At 32.2% G+C, this 17,440-nt stretch overlaps 1 protein-coding gene across 1 annotated transcript in view; it reads right to left on the reverse strand.

Annotated features, from left to right (window-relative positions):
- The window catches only part of LOC148956926 (uncharacterized), a 160,892-nt gene extending 147,814 nt beyond the window's left edge, over positions 1-13,078 (reverse strand). The window contains exon 1 of the mRNA XM_089087789.1: positions 12,901-13,078. Within this exon, the coding sequence (XP_088943915.1) occupies positions 12,901-13,067 (167 nt within the window). The 5' untranslated portion in view covers positions 13,068-13,078. The remainder of the gene's footprint in view (positions 1-12,900) is intronic.
- Between the last annotated feature and the right edge of the window lie 4,362 nt (positions 13,079-17,440).

Genomic DNA, 17,440 nt, shown 5'->3' on the forward strand with positions numbered 1-17,440 from the left:
AAATATTCCAACACTTGTATTTCAACGAAAGAAATTCAAAATAAACTTTGAAAAATTAAGAGAATTTAACTGTGACAAGGTAAACCACGACAACACACTACTGAAATATTCCAACTCTTGCATTTCAACAAAAGAAATTCAAAATTAACTTTCAAAATCAAGAGAATGTAACTGTGACAAGGTACAGCACAACAAAACACTACTGAAATATTCCAACTCTTGCATTTCAACGAAAGAAATTCAAAATGAACTTTGAAAAAATAAGAGAAGCTAACATTGACAAGGTAAACCATGACAAAACACTACTGAAATATTCCAACTCTTGTATTTCACGAAAGAAATCCAAAATGAACTTTGAAAAATCAAGAGAATGTAACTGTGACAAGGTAAAGCACAACAAAACACTACTGAAATATTCCATCTCTTGCATTTCAACGAAAGAAATCCAAAATGAACTTTGAAAAATCAAGAGAATGTAACTGTGACAAGGTAAAGCACAACAAAACACATTTCAATGAAAGAAATCCAAAATGAACTTTGAAAAATCAAGAGAATGTAACTTTGACAAGGTAAATCATAACGAAACACTACTGAAATATTCTAACTCTTGCATTTAAATGAAAGAAACCCAAAATGAACTTTGAAAAATCCAGAGAATGTCACTGTGACAAGGTAAACCACGACAAAACACTACTGAAATATTCCAACTCTTGTATTTCACGAAAGAAATTCAAAATGAACTTTAAAAAATTAAGAGAATGTAACTGTGACATGGTAAACTACGACAAAACCCTACTGAAATAATCCAACTCTTGCATTTCAACTAAAGAAATCCAAAATTAACTTCGAAAAACCAAGAGAATGTAACTGTGACACGGTAAAGCACAACAAAACACTACTGAAATATTCCAACTCTTGCATTTCAACGAAAGAAATACAAAAGGAACTTTGAAAAATCAAGCGATGTAACTGTGACAAGGTAAAGCACAACAAAACACATTTCAACGAAAGAAATCCACAATGAACTTTGAAAAATCAAGAGAATGTCACTGTGACAAGGTAAACCACGACAAAACATTGCTGAAATATTCCAACTCTTGTATTTCATGAAAAAAATTCAAATAGAACTTTGAAAAATCAAGAGAATGTAACTGTGACAAGGTAAACCAAGAAAAAACATTACTGAAATATTCCAACTCTTAAATTTCAACGAAATAAATCCAAAATGAACTTTGAAAAATCAAGAGAATGTAACTGTGACAAGGTAAACCACGACAAAACACTACTGAAATATTCCAACTCTTGCATTTCAATGAAAGAAATCCAAAATGAACTTTGAAAAATCAAGAGAATGTAACTGTGACAAGGTAAAGCAAAACAAGACACTACTGAAAAATTCCAACTCTTGCATTTCAACCAAAGAAATTCAAAATGAACTTTGAAAAATTAAGAGAATGTAACTGAGACATGGTAAACCACGACAAAACACTACTGAAATATTCAAACTCTTGCATTTCAATTAAAGAAATCCAAAATGAACTTTGAAAAATCAAGAGAATGTAAGTGTGACAAGGTAAATCACAACAAAACACTACTGAAATAATCCAACCTTTGCATTTCAATGAAAGAAATTCAAAATGAACTTTGAAAAATCATGAGAATGTAACTTTGACTAGGTAAACCACGACAAAACACTACTGAAATAATCCAACTCTTGCATTTCAATGAAAGAAATTCAAAATGAACTTTGAAAAATTCAGAGAATGTAACTGTGATAAGGTAAACCACAACAAAACACTACTGAAATATTCCAATTCTTGCATTTCAACGAAAGAAATTCAAAATGAACTTTGAAAAATTAAGAGAATGTAACTGTGACAAGGTAAACCATGAAAAAACACTACTGAAATATTCCAACTCTTGCATTTCAACGAAAGAAATCCAAAATGAACTTTGAAAAATCAAGAGAATATAACTGTGACAAGGTAAACCACAAAAAAACACTACTGAAACAATCCAACCTTTGCATTTCAATGAAAGAAATTCAAAATGAACTTTGAAAAATCATGAGAATGTAACTGTGACTAGGTAAACCACGACAAAACACTACTGAAATAATCCAACTCTTGCATTTCAATGAAAGAAATTCAAAATGAACTTTGAAAAATTCAGAGAATGTAACTGTGATAAGGTAAACCACAACAAAACACTACTGAAATATTCCAACTCTTGCATTTCAACGAAAGAAATCCATAAATGAACTTTGAAAAATCAAGAGAATGTAACTGTGACAAGGTAAACCACGACAAAACACTACTGAAATATTTCAACTCTTGCATTTCAAGGAAAGAAATTCAAAATGAGCTTTGAAAAATCAAGAGAATGTAACTGTGACAAGGGAAACCACGATAAAACACTGCTGAAATATTCCAACTCTTCCATTTCACGAAAGAAAGTCAAATTAAACTTTGAAAAATCCAGAGAATGTAACTGTGAAATGGTAAACCACGACAAAACACTACTGAAATATTCCAACTCTTGCATTTCAATGAAATAAATCCAAAATGAGAATTGAAACATTAAAGAAATGTAGCATTGGCATAGTAAACCATTACTAAACGCTACTGAAATATTTCACATCTTGCAATTAAATTAGATTAGACCAAAATAATTTATAAAAAATAATTAGAATTTAAGTGTGACATGGTATGGCAAAAAAAAATACTACTGAAATATTCCAATTGATGCATTTCAATTAAAGAAATTTAAAATGAACTTTGAAAAATTAAGAGAATGTAACTGTGACAAGGTAAAGCACAACAAAAAACTACTGGAATATTCCAACTCTTGCATTTCAACGAAATAAATCCAAAATAAACTTTGAAATATCAAGAGAATGTAACTGTGACAAGGTAAACCACGACAAGACACTACTGAAATATTCCAACTCTTGCATTTCAATGAATTAAATTTAAAATTAAATTTGAAAAATAAAAAGAATGTAACTGTGACAAGGTAAAGCACAACAAAACACTACTGAAATATTCCAACACTTGTATTTCAACGAAAGAAATTCAAAATAAACTTTGAAAAATTAAGAGAATTTAACTGTGACAAGGTAAACCACGACAAGACACTACTGAAATATTCCAACTCTTGCATTTCAACGAAAGAAATTCAAAATTAACTTTGAAAAATGTAAACACTACTGAAATAATCCAACTCTTGCATTTCAACGAAATAAATCCAAAATGAACTTTGAAAAATCAAGAGAATGTAACTTCAACGCATTTCAAAATGTGACAAGGTAAACCATGACAAAACACTACTGAAATATTCCAACTCTTGTATTTCACGAAAGAAATCCAAAATGAACTTTGAAAAATCAAGAGAATGTAACTGTGACAAGGTAAAGCACAACAAAACACTACTGAAATATTCCATCTCTTGCATTTAAACGAAAGAAATCCAAAATGAACTTTGAAAAATCAAGAGAATGTAACTGTGACAAAGTAAAGCACAACAAAACACATTTCAACGAAAGAAATCCACAATGAACTTTGAAAAATCAAGAGAATGTAACTGTGACAAGGTAAATCATAACAAAACACTACTGAAATATTCCAACTCTTACATTTCAATGAAAGAAACCCAAAATGAACTTTGAAAAATCAAGAGAATGTAACTGTGACAAGGTAAACCACGACAAAACACTACTGAAATATTCCAACTCTTGCATTTCAAGGAAAGAAATCCAAAATGAATTTTGAAAAATCATGAGAATGTAACTGTGACAAGGTAAACCACGACTAAACACTACTGAAATATTCCAACTCTTACATTTCACGAAAGAAATTCAAAATCAACTTTGAAAAATCAAGAGAATGTAACTGTGACATGGTAAACCACGACAAAATACTACTGAAATATTCCAACTCTTGCGTTTCACGAAAGAAATCCAAAATGAACTTTGAAAAATGAAGAGAATGTAACTGTGACATGGTAAACCACGACAAAACCCTACTGAAATAATCCAACTCTTGCATTTCACGAAAGAAATCCAAAATGAACTTCGAAAAATCAAGAGAATGTAACTGTGACAAGGTAAAGCACAACAAAATACTACTGAAATATTCCAACTCTGGCATTTCAACGAAAGAAATCCAAAATGAACTTTGAAAAATCAAGAGAATATAACTGTGACAAGGTACAGCACAAAAAAACACATTTCGACGAAACAAATCCACAATGAACTTTGAAAAATCAAGAGTCTAACTGGGACACGGTAAACCCCAACAAAACACTACTGAAGTATTACAACTCTTGCATTTCAACGAAAAAAATCCAAAATAAACTTTGAAAAATCAAGAGAATGTAACTGTGAAATGGTAAACAACGAAAAAAAACTACTGAAATATTAAAACTATTTAATTTCAACTAAATAAATAAAAAATTAAATTTTAAAAATCAAGAGAATGTAACTGTGACAAGGTAAACCACGACAAAACACTACTGAAATATTCCAACTCTTGCATTTCAATGACAGAAATTCAAAATGAACTTTGAAAAATCAAGAGAATGTAACTGTGACAAGGTAAAGCACAACAAAACACTACTGAAATATTCCAACTCTTGCATTTCAACCAAAGAAATTAAAAATTAACTTTGAAAAATTAAGAGAATTTAACTGTGACAAGGTAAACCACGACAAGACACTACTGAAATATTCCAACTCTTGCATTTCAACGAAAGAAATTCAAAATGAACTTTGAAAAATCAAGAGAATGTAACTTTGACAAGGTACAGCACAACAAAACACTACTGAAATATTCCAACTCTTGCAATTCAACGAAAGAAATTCAAAATGAACTTTGAAAAAAATAGGAGAATGTAACTGTGACAAGGTAAACCATGACAAAACACTACTGAAATATTCCAACTCTTGCATTTCACGAAAAAAATCCAAAATGAACTTTGAGAAATCAAGAGAATGTAACTGTGACAAGGTAAACCACGACAAAACACTACTGAAATATTCCAACTCTTGCATTTCAACGAAAGAAATCCAAAATGAACTTTGAAAAATCAAGAGAATGTAACTTAGACAAGGTAAAGCACAACAAAACACATTTCAACGAAAGAAATCCACAATGAACTTTGAAAAATCAAGAGAATGTAACTGTGAAACGGTAAACCATAACAAACACTACTGAAATATTCCAACTCTTGCATTTCAACGAAAAAAATTCAAAATGAACTTTGAAAAAAATAAGAGAATGTAACTGTGGCAAGGTAAACCATGACAAAACACTACTGAAATATTCCAACTCTTGCATTTCACGAAAGAAATCCAAAATGAACTTTGAAAAATCAAGAGAATGTAACTGTGACAAGGTACAGCACAACAAAACACTACTGAAATATTCCAACTCTTGCATTTCAACGAAAAAAATTCAAAATGAACTTTTAAAAAACTAAGAGAATTTAACTGTTGCAAGGTAAACCATGACAAAACACTACTGAAATAGTCCAAATCTCATATTTTAAGAATAAAATTCAAAACGATCTTTGAAAAATAAAGAGACTGTTGCTGTGACGGGGAAAACCACAACAATACACTACTGTAAAATTACAACTCTTGTATTTCAATGAAAGAGATCCAAAATGATCTTTGAAAAATCGATAGAATGTAATTTTGACACGGTAAAGCAAAAAAAAACACATTTCAACGAAAGAAATCTACAATTAACTTTGAAAAATCAAGAGAGTGTAACTATGACACGGTAAACCACGACAAAACACTACTGAAATATTCCAACTCTTTCATTTCAACGAAAGAAATTCAAAATGAACTTTGAAAAATCAAGAGAATGTCACTGTGACAAGCTAAACCACGACAAAACACTACTGAAATATTCCAACTCTTGTATTTCACGACAGAAATTTAAAATGAACTTTGAAAAATCAAGAGAATGTAACTGTGACAAGGTAAATCACGAAAAAACACTACTGAAATATTCCAACTCTTGCATTTAAAAGAAATAAATCCAAAATGAACTATTAAAAATCAAGAGAATGTAACTGTGACAAGGTAAACCACGACAGGACACTACTGAAATATTCCAACTCTTGCATTTTAACGAAAGAAATTCAAAATGAACTTTGAAAAATCAAGAGAATGTCACTGTGACAAGGTAAACCACGACAAAACACTACTGAAATATTCCAACTCTTGTATTTCACGAAAGAGTTCAAAATGAGCTTTGAAAAATCAAGAGAATGTAAATGTGACAAGGTAAATCACAACAAAACACTACTAAAATATTCCAACTCTTGCATTTCAAAGAAAGAAATCTAAAATGAACTTTGAAAAATGAAGAGAATGTAACTGTGACAAGGTAAACCACGACAAAACACTACTGAAATATTCCAACTCTTGCATTTCAATGAACAAAATTCAAAATGAACTTTAAAAAATTAAGAGAATGTAACTGTGACAAGGTAAACCATGACAAAACACTATAGAAATATTCCTACTCTTGCATTTCAACGAAAGAAATTCAAAATGAACTTTGAAAAATCAAGAGAATGTAAGTGTGATAAGGTAAACTACAACAAAACACTACTGAAATAATCTAACTCTTGCATTTCAATGAAAGAAATTCAAAATGAACTTTGAAAAATTCAGAGACTGTAACTGTGACAAGGTAAACCACAACAAAACACTACTGAAATATTCCAACGCTTGCATTTCAACGAAAGAAATCCAAAAATGAACTTTGAAAAATCAAGAGAATGTAACTGTGACAAGGTAAACCATGACAAAACACTACTGAAATATTCCAACTCTTGCATTTCAAGGAAAGAAAACCGCAATGAACTTTGAGAAATCAAGAGAATGTAACTGTGAAAAGGTAAACCATAACAAACACTACTGAAATATTCCAACTCTTGAATTTCAAAGTAAGAAACACAAAATGAACATTGAAAAATCAAGAGAATGTAAGACAAGGTAAACCATGACAAAACACTACTGAAATATTCCAACTCTTTCATTTCATCGAAAGAAATCCAAAATGAACTTTGAAAAATCAAAAGAATGTAACTGTAACAAGGTAAACAACGACAAAAAACTACTGAAATATTCCAACTCTTGCATTTCAAAGAAAGAAATCCAAAATGAACTTTGAAAAGTCAAGAAAATGTAACTGTGACAAGGTAAACCACGACAAAACACTACTGAAATATTCCAACTCTTACATTTCACGAAAGAAAGTCGAAATCAACTTTGAAAAATCAAGAAAATGTAACTGTGACATGGTAAACCACGACAAAACACTACTGAAATAATCCAATTCTTGCATTTCACGAAAGAAATCCAAAATGAACTTTGAAAAATTAAGAGAATGTAACTGTGACAAGGTAAAGCACAACAAAACACTACTGAAATATTCCAACTCTTGCATTTAAACGAAAGAAATACAAAATGAACTTTGAAAAATCAAGAGAATGTAACTGTGACAAGTTAAAGCACAACAAAACACATTTCGACTAAAGAAATTCACACTGAACTTTGAAAAATCAAGAGAATCTAACTGTGAAACGGTAAACCACTACAAAATACTACTGAAATATTACAACTCTTACATTTCAACGAAAGAAATTCAAAATGAACTTTGAAAAATCAAGAGAATGTCACTGTGACAAGGTAAACCACGACAAAACACTGCTGAAATATTCCAAATCTTGTATTTCACGTATAAAATTCAAATAGAACTTTGAAAAATCAAGAGAATGTAACTGTGACAAGGTAAACCACGATAAATTACTACTGAAATATTCCAACTCTTGCATATCAACGAAATAAATCCAAAATGAACTTTGAAAAATCAAGAGAATGTAACTTTGACAAGGTAAACCACGATAAGACACTATTGAAATATTCCAACTCTTGCATTTCAATGAAAGAAATTCAAAATGAACTTTGAAAAATCAAGAGAATGAAACTGTGATAAGGTAAAGCACAACAAAACACTAATGAAATATTCCAACTCTTGCATTTAAACTAAAGAAATTCAAAATGAACTTTGAAAAATTAAGATAATTTAACTGTGACACGGTAAACAACGACCAGACAATACTTAAATAATCCAACTCTTGCATTTCCAGGAAAGAAATTCAAATTGAACATTGAAAAATAAAGAGAATGTAACTGTGACAAGGTTAAAGCACCACAAAACACTACTGAAATATTCCAATTCTTGCATTTCAAGGAAAGAAATTCAAAATGAACTTTGAAAAAAATAAGAGAATGTAACTGTGACAAGGTAAACCATGACAAAACACTACTGAAATATTCCAATTCTTGCATTTCACGAAAGAAATCCAAAATGAACTTTGAAAAATCAAGAGAATGTAACTGTGACAAGGTAAAGCACAACAAAACACTACTGAAATATTCCAACTCTTGCATTTCAACGAAAGAAATCCAAAATGAACTATGAAAGATCAAGAGAATCTAACTGTGACAAGGTAAAGCACAACAAAACACATTTCAACGAAAGAAATCTACAATTAACTTTGAAAAATCAAGAGAGTGTAACTATGACACGGTAAACCACGACAAAACACTACTGAAATATTCCAACTCTCTCATTTCAACGAAAGAAATTCAAAATGAACTTTGAAAAATCAAGAGAATGTCACTGTGACAAGCTAAACCACGACAAAACACTACTGAAATATTCCAACTCTTGTATTTCACGACAGAAATTTAAAATGAACTTTGAAAAATCAAGAGAATGTAACTGTGACAAGGTAAATCACTAAAAAACACTACTGAAATATTCCAACTCTTGCATTTAAACGAAATAAATCCAAAATGAACTATGAAAAATCAAGAGAATGTAACTGTGACAAGGTAAACCACGACAGGACACTACTGAAATATTCCAACTCTTGCATTTTAACGAAAGAAATTCAAAATGAACTTTGAAAAATCAAGAGAATGTCACTGTGACAAGGTAAACCACGACAAAACACTACTGAAATATTCCAACTCTTGTATTTCACGAAAGAGTTCAAAATGAACTTTGAAAAATCAAGAGAATGTAACTGTGACAAGGTAAATCACGAAAAAACACTACTGAAATATTCCAACTCTTGCATTTCAACGAAATAAATACAAAATGAACTTTGAAAAATCAAGAGAATGTAACTGTGACAAGGTAAACCACGACAAGACACTACTGAAATATTCCAACTCTTGCATTTCAACGAACAAAATTCAAAATGAACTTTAAAAAATTAAGAGAATGAAACTGTGACAAGGTAAACCATGACAAAACACTATAGAAATATTCCTACTCTTGCATTTCAACGAAAGAAATCCAAAATGAACTTTGAAAAATCAAGAGAATGTAAGTGTGACAAGGTAAACTACAACAAAACACTACTGAAATAATCCAACTCTTGCATTTCAATGAAAGAAATTCAAAATGAACTTTGAAAAATCCAGAGACTGTAACTGTGACAAGGTAAACCACAACAAAACACTACTGAAATATTCCAACTCTTGCATTTCAACGAAATAAATCCAAGAATGAACTTCGAAAAATCAAGAGAATGTAACTGTGGCAAGGTAAACCACGACAAAACCCTACTGAAATATTCCAACTCTTGTATTTCAAGGAAAGAAATCCAAAATGAACTTTGAAAAATCAAGAGAATATAAATGGGACAAGGTATACCACGACAAAACACTTTTGAAATATTCCAACTCTTTCATTTCAAGGAGGTAAACCTAACAATACCCTTTAAATATATTCAGAGATCAACCGTAGCATGGTAAACAATAACAAAACGCAACTGAAAAGGTCCAACTCTTTATTTAAAATGATTGATATCCAAAAATGAGCTTTGAAAAATAAAGAGAGTGTAGTGGCCAAGAGGTAAGGGGCGAAAAGACACAACAAACAAGTTTCGAATCTTGTATTTCAACGTAAGAAATACTCAATGAAATATGAAAAATAAATAGAATGTAGCTGTGACAAGGTAAACCACTACAAAACACTAATGAAATATTCCAACTCTTGAATTTCAAGGACAGAAATCCAAAATGAACTTTGACAAATTAAGAGAGTGTAACTTTGACCAGGTAAACCACGATAAAACACTACTGAAATAATCCAACTCTTGCATTTCACGAACAAAATTAAAAAGGAGCTTTGAAAAATCCAGAGAATGTAACTGTGAAATGGTAAACCACGACAAAACACTACTGAAATAATCCAACTCTTGCATTTCAATGAAAGAAATTCAAAAAGAACTTTAAAAAATCCAGAGAATGTAAAAATCCAAAATGAACTTTGAAAAATAAAGAGAATGTAACTGTGACATGGTAAACCACGACAAAACACTACTGAAATATTCCAATTCTTGCATTTCACGAAAGAAATTCCAAATGAACTTTGAAAAATCAAGAGAATGTAACTGTGACAAGGTAAAGTACAACAAAACACTACTGAAATAATCCAACTCTTGAATTTCAACGAAAGAAATCCAAAATGAACTTTGAAAAATCAAGAGAATGTAACTGAGGCAAGGTAAAGCACAACAAGACACTACTGAAATATTCCAACTCTTGCATTTCAGCGAAAGAAATTCAAAATAAACTTTGAAAAATTAAGAGAATGCAACTGTGACAAGGTAAATCACGACAAAACACTACTGAAATAATCCAACTCTTGCATTTCAATGAAAGAAATTCAAAATGAACTTTGAAAAATCAAGATAATATAACTGTGACAAGGTAAACCACTATAAAACACTACTGAAATATTCCAACTCTTGCATTTCAATGAAAGAAATCCAAAATGAACTTTAAAAAATCAAGAGAATGTAATTGTGACAAGGTAAACCACGACAAAACACTACTGAATTTAAGTATGTTTCATCTCATTCGAAGACAATTAAAAAAAGTTTAAAAAAATATATCATGTTAAAAAAAAAATAAGGAGAGGGGGGGTAAAAAGTTGGAGGGAGGGGCACCCTTCGAGTTTGGAGATAGGGGACCTTTGGGGGGTTGATGTCTCTGCTGGTTAGGGTCGTTGGTGCTTATGATCCTTGATGGTTCGTACTCACATACACCTTACTACTTGATTTTCAAGGATTTCTAAGGTTTGTTCTGAATTTCATTATTAAAATTCTTTTATTGCCATCTACATCTCTCTTAGTATCAACTTTTTAGTATACTATAACGTTAGACTCTATTTTAAACTGACAACACTGTTCAAACGCCACTTGTGTATTATACAGATTACATTGAAGAAGTAAAGCTATCCATTATTAAAATTCTTTTCTTGCCATCTACATCTCTCTTAGTATCAACTTTTTAGTATACTATAACGTTAGACTCTATTCTAAATTGATAACACTGTTCAAACTCCACTTGTTTATTATACGGAACACATCGAACAAGTAGAGCTAGGTCAAGTCATAAGACCATTTGTCATCGTTAACCATTTCCATAGATTGATATTGTTCCAAATTTATAATAAATAAGGTATGAATTAACATGCTCTTCAGGGTTACCTTAACTGCTAATCACTTTAACCCTTTTTTTCTCCATCTTCATACGATCCAAGTTGCAAATTTTATCTAGCTCTGTCTTTTCCCCATTATTCAAATAAGATCGTTCGTACAGTCCAATTCGCGAATCCCTTATCCCTTTTTGCAAATGTCAATCAAACATTTCTGATTGTAGTATCCAATTTCTTAATAACAAAATACTCTCGAGTTAAGGCAATTGTCCAAAAAATCAGAAAAACCAGTCACTTTTTAAAATGTGCACCTGAAACTCTAGTGTATAACAAGTGAGGGCGTACTGACTCTATTTGAAAATGCGTAGAGCATCAATCAAATATTATGGGAAGGAACATAATGCCATAGAATAGCACTGGAAGGAACATAAACCCTTAGAACAGTATAGGAAGGAACATAAACCCTTAGAATAGCATAGGAAGGAACATAAACCCTTAGAATAGCATAGGAAGGAACATAAACCCTTAGAATATTTTAGAAAGGATCATAAACCCTTAGAATAGCTTAGGAAGGTACATAAACCAAGCAAATCCATAAGTACATGCTCTGGAAATGTTTTCCTATAGCTTCACGCAAATAGCATGGTAATTCCTAGGGCCTCAAGCGAATAGCATGGTAATTCCTAGGGCCTCAAGCAAAATGATACTTAGTCATCTACTCAGATATTAAATTAAAAAAAAAGACTGAAAGTAAGGAGCAACATTAAAACTTAAAACAAACTGAAATTATTCAGTATATGAGGGTAGTTCCTCCTCTTTAAAACCTCGCTCATTACGCTTGAGTTTGACTTTTTGTCCTAAATCGTTAAGAACGACTCCTCTCGTTCAGGGACGAAGCATCCCCCCTCATATATGGAATAATTTCTGCTCATTTTAAGTTTTAATGCTGCTCCTTACTTACAATTGAAAAAACTTTTCTTTTTTCCTAATGTTCTAAAAAAGATAACTCCTGGATAACTAGTTTTTTTGTTTTTTTTAACTAGTTTTATTCGTAAAAATTTTGATTCAGGTATAAAATAATTGCAAACAAGGTTACTATCACGTATTAAAATGATGAGTTTGTGTGATTTTTAATGGGACATTTTCCTGATTTATGGCAGTCTCTCAAGTTTCGTGTAAACGCACCTTTAGAGGGGAAATTTTCTATAATCCTTTTTATTCCTTTTTACTGAAATACTGATAAAGAAGCAAAATAGAGTGTTGACTGAGAATATCTGATTGGTTTTATTTTATTAATTTCACAAAAAGTTGAAGATTACTAAAAAAGAGTGGAATCCTTAGAATAAATGAAATTACTTACTCATTATTCCCTTCAATGTCATCCTGAGTGTAATTTGTGCTTATGCCACTTGTGTCAACCAAAAGAGGCAAATCCTCTTCATTCAAACCGAGAGAGCGTTCTCTAGGTAGTTGACGAGGGAAACGTTCTTCTGCCCGCATCGTTCCATTGACAGAATAAGAAAGCATAAAATGTAGGGCACACTGCGATGAAAAATAAAATGAATATGCTACAATATATCGTGTTTTAATGCACTTTTATTTGTTAGGTTTAATTTATTAACAAAATTCCGTATACCTTCTAAATTTCTTAAAAGTATTTCCGGAAAAATGATCTTGAATGGAAAAATCTGACTCTTGGAGTATTTCCTTAAGTTTTTGATTTCGTGCATTTTCTATCAAACAGTTCGTGGTAACGAACTGTAAGTAAGAAGCGACCCGACTCAATAGTAACCGAAACTCGAAAAATGGAATTTTGATACCAATAAACACATCAAAAGAATCAAATTTTTATGCTGATTTCAAATATATAAGTTTCATCCAGTTTAGTCTTACCCAAAAAAGGTTACAAACCTGAGAAAATTTGTCTTATTTTCGAAAAAAGGAGGAAACACCCCCTAAAATTCGTAGAATCTTAATGAAAATCGTACCATCAGATTTAGCGTTTCAGAGATTCCAACAATAGAGGTTTCAAGCTCCTATCTACAAAAATGTAGAATTTTGCATTTTTTGCCAGAAGAAAGATCACGGATACGCGTTTATTTCTTTGTTTGTTTTTTGTTGTTTTTTCCCAGGGGTGATCGTATTGACCCAGTGGTCCTAGAATGTCGTGAGAGGACTCATTCAAACGTAAACTAAAAGTTCTAGTGCCCTTTTTAAGTGCCCAAAAAAATTGGAGGGCATTTAGGCCCCCTCCCATACTCATTTTTTTCCCAAAGTCACCGAACCAAAGTTTTTAGATAACCATTTTGTTCAAAATAGTCGAAATATCTTATAACTATGTTTTTGAGGACGATTTAATCCCCCACAGTCCCCGGGGGAAGGGCTGCGTTATGAACTTCACTATATGCTTACACATAGCATTGGTTATTGGGAAATATACAGACATTTTCAAGAGAGATTTTTTTCTGGTGGAGGGGATCGGGGGGCGGGGGTTAAATGGGAGCATCTTTCCATGGATGGATTTTTCATGGGGGAAGGGATTTTTCATGAAGGGGATGCCGGATTTCCCAGCATTATTTAAAAAATGATCAGAAATCAAATAAAAAAAAATCAACTGAAACTATGGACCAACATTAAAACTTAAAACGAACAGAAATTATTACGTATATGAGGGGATTCGCCCCCTCGTCAATATCTCGCTCTTTACGGTAAAGTATTTTTTTAGTAATTTCAAAAGAGCTATTTATTCTAATTAAACAGCTTTTGTGATTTTGGTCATTCTTAAAGAATTGGAACAAAATTCAGGCTTTAGCGTAAAGAGTGAGGTACTGACGAGGGAGAGAATCCCTGATATACGTAAGAATTTTTGTTCGTTTTAAGTTTTAATGTTGCTCCTTACTTTCAGTTGAAAATCCTTGTTTTTTTAATATTTAATTTCAATAGAGGATTACTATAATATAAACTAAGGAATTGCTTCGTTCACTTAAAAAATAATGTCCAAAGTTGGTATGGTGCATCAAGTTTTTTTACATCCAAGAGGTAACCTTTTTCGCAAACAAGGTTAAAGGCTTTGTTCCAACGTGGACAGACAGGGTTTGATCTTCAAAGAATTAGAATGGTTTTCAAGACAGAAAATTCGTAGATAATTTTGAAGACCACACTACCTTTCCAAGACGATAAATAAAAGTTTAAATGAGGATAAATCCTTTTAATAGACAGTGATAAATTATTTATCACTGTCTATTAAAAGGATAATCGTCATTAGACTTTTATTTATCGACAACAAATTCCTTCTCAAATTTTCTTTTTTGAAGTTGTGATTTTGCAAATACCCAAAATTCTGTCTAAAAAAATGTTGTAGGTTTGTAGCAAAGCTTTTGAAAAATCAAATAATTTTAAATACTGATAGAACTTCATACTGTCTCTGTGGAAAAATCTCTGGGAACTTTTTTAAAAGTACTATCATAAGAGTAGGGAGGACAGTACCAGCGCGCTACGAAGACATGTGCTGCCATCTATAATTGAGTCTAACGAGACAGATTCAATGACCCCATTTTTCATGGTTTTTCACACTGATGATGTTTTTTCATGGTTTTTCTCACTGTTGATGGATGTAGACATAAGTTCACATCAACAAATGCTGGATTATCGAGTCTAACGGGTCAATGACACCTCTTTCTATGTCAATTTGTTTGTTGTTTCTAAGCCTATTGACTCTGCTCTAACGGGACAAGATCACGTGTCTCTTTTTAAGCCAACCAGGGAGTTACGCAAGGTTTCCCTTTACATCACAATTCGCCCTTGAGATTTTGTATATAACGGACATGCGTTGAGGTTAAATCATCATACAGTCTCAAGTCACCATGGATAGAGCATCAAATATTATTGACATGGATAGAGCATCAAATATTATTGACATGGAAATTTTAGCTACAATGATTTATAATGTCAGTTCTGTTTAGTATATTTTCTTAGGTTATTTCCAAATAAAATCATTTTACATAGTCCCCCATCCAGTATATTCAAATTCAGGGTATACCCCCCTCCCCCTCCCCCAATACAAACTCCGATATGCAATGTTTATAGTCGTTGGAAAGCGTAAAATACGCCTTTTTTTACCATGTAACCCCCCCCTGTTTACGACTTTAATTATTTCATTGGAAATAATTCTGTTTTTCGATAAATTCATACTTTCTATATTTCTACTTAAAAGTTTCATGCAAGTTCCGGCAATTCTTAGGCATGCTAATTCCCTTAAGCCGTCAACCTAACCTTTATCAGTTCTGCAAACATGCATATAGGGGTAATTATCACATACTGTCAAATGCGTATCCTGTGTTAGTCAATTACACAGATAGCTCGCGTCAATTCGTCAGATTAACCAAGCAAAATGATTACACAAAAAGATGCTTCTTTCAGACAATTTAGCGACGTATGTTTCTATGGTAAATCTTATAAATTGCTAGGGGGTAGCTGGTGACAGTTATGGTAAATATTTTAATATGGAAAATGTAATGGCTTCCATTTTGAGTACTCAGTGTTTATATAGGGGAGGGGAGAAGGGGCAGTGCCTCACTTCTAACAGCTTTGTTGTAAGGTGAAACAAACTGTTTCCCCCCGTGAACTGCAAAGAGATGGATTCATTGTGCAGACATGTACCCCATTTTGAAAAGAAAAATAATACAGCCTTTCCTATATATAACCCTGAAGTTTAGTGTTTGGTTATCTTTTAATTATACCATATTTATGGCTGGCTATTTTGAGATCTAGATTTTAAATCATTGGCAAGGATTTGATGTGGCTGTTGGCCCTAAAGAATAATGATAGTTTTTTTTTAAATTTATTTTCTAAATGGTAAAAATAGGATTTCTATGCTTTTTGGGTTTATGTCTCACAAGTTGTGTATTTAATTTTTTCTCTAAATGGTAAAAATAGGATTTCCATGCTTTTCGGGTTTATTTCTCACAAGCTGGGTATTTAATTTTTTCTCTAAATGGTAAAAATATGAGCATTTCTGACCATCGCAAATTTTTAGTTTTTACTTTGATGAAAAGGGGGGGAGGGAATTCTAGACAAAATTATGCCTTACAATAAATTCAGTTTTTCTTCTCAAACAGTGAGTCGTTATTTTATACTAAATTTTTCTTTTTTTAAGGACAATTTTGAGATATGCCCGCCTCCCAGTAGGAGAGCTATGGGTAACGACGCTACTCCCATGCAACAACTGGAGATAGCTGGCTCATCGAGAGCCACCCATATCCGTTCCAGACCTGCTCAAGTCCCATCCGCTCCAGCCCCAATGCAGCCAGGTAGAAAGATAAAGAGAGAGTGGGAGGATAACTACAAAATGATGAACCCCACTGGTCCAACCCTCATAGCCAGTGACATCATTGCCCCGGCTGCACAAGCCAATGACATTGCTGGCCCGGCTGCGCAAGAAACAGACTTCACCGTCCCGTTCACCAACCATCATGCTTTGCCTGGACCATCCGGCACCCAACTGCAGCCGGAATTTGGAAATGAAAGTTTAGATTTTATTTCTCACTATTTTATCTGCCAACTCAATTTGAAGGACAGAGATTATACTTTTTATCGATTACACATGTGGATTCTAATTTGCATAATATTGTTGACAACTTTCAATTAAAACTTGCCAAGATTTTGGAACAATCAATAAGAGATGCGAGACATAACGGTCGCCATTTTATCGTTTGTTCCAGAAAATCTTGAAAATAATAGACTTGCATTAACGAATGTAATTCTAGGGTCAAAGTAGGTTGGTCTATACACATGGAAAATAAGCTATTTCAGGGGATGATTTGAATGAGTTAGGCTACCAAGTAAAGACAACTTTATTTTTCCAAAGCAGATAAGGAGTATTAATATGAAATTTTGTAGGG

This window comes from Artemia sp. Qi Xiang Cuo, chromosome 1 (assembly GCF_049724085.1).
Source record: "Artemia sp. Qi Xiang Cuo chromosome 1, ASM4972408v1, whole genome shotgun sequence".
In the NCBI taxonomy this organism is placed as follows: Eukaryota; Metazoa; Arthropoda; class Branchiopoda; order Anostraca; family Artemiidae; genus Artemia; species Artemia sp. Qi Xiang Cuo.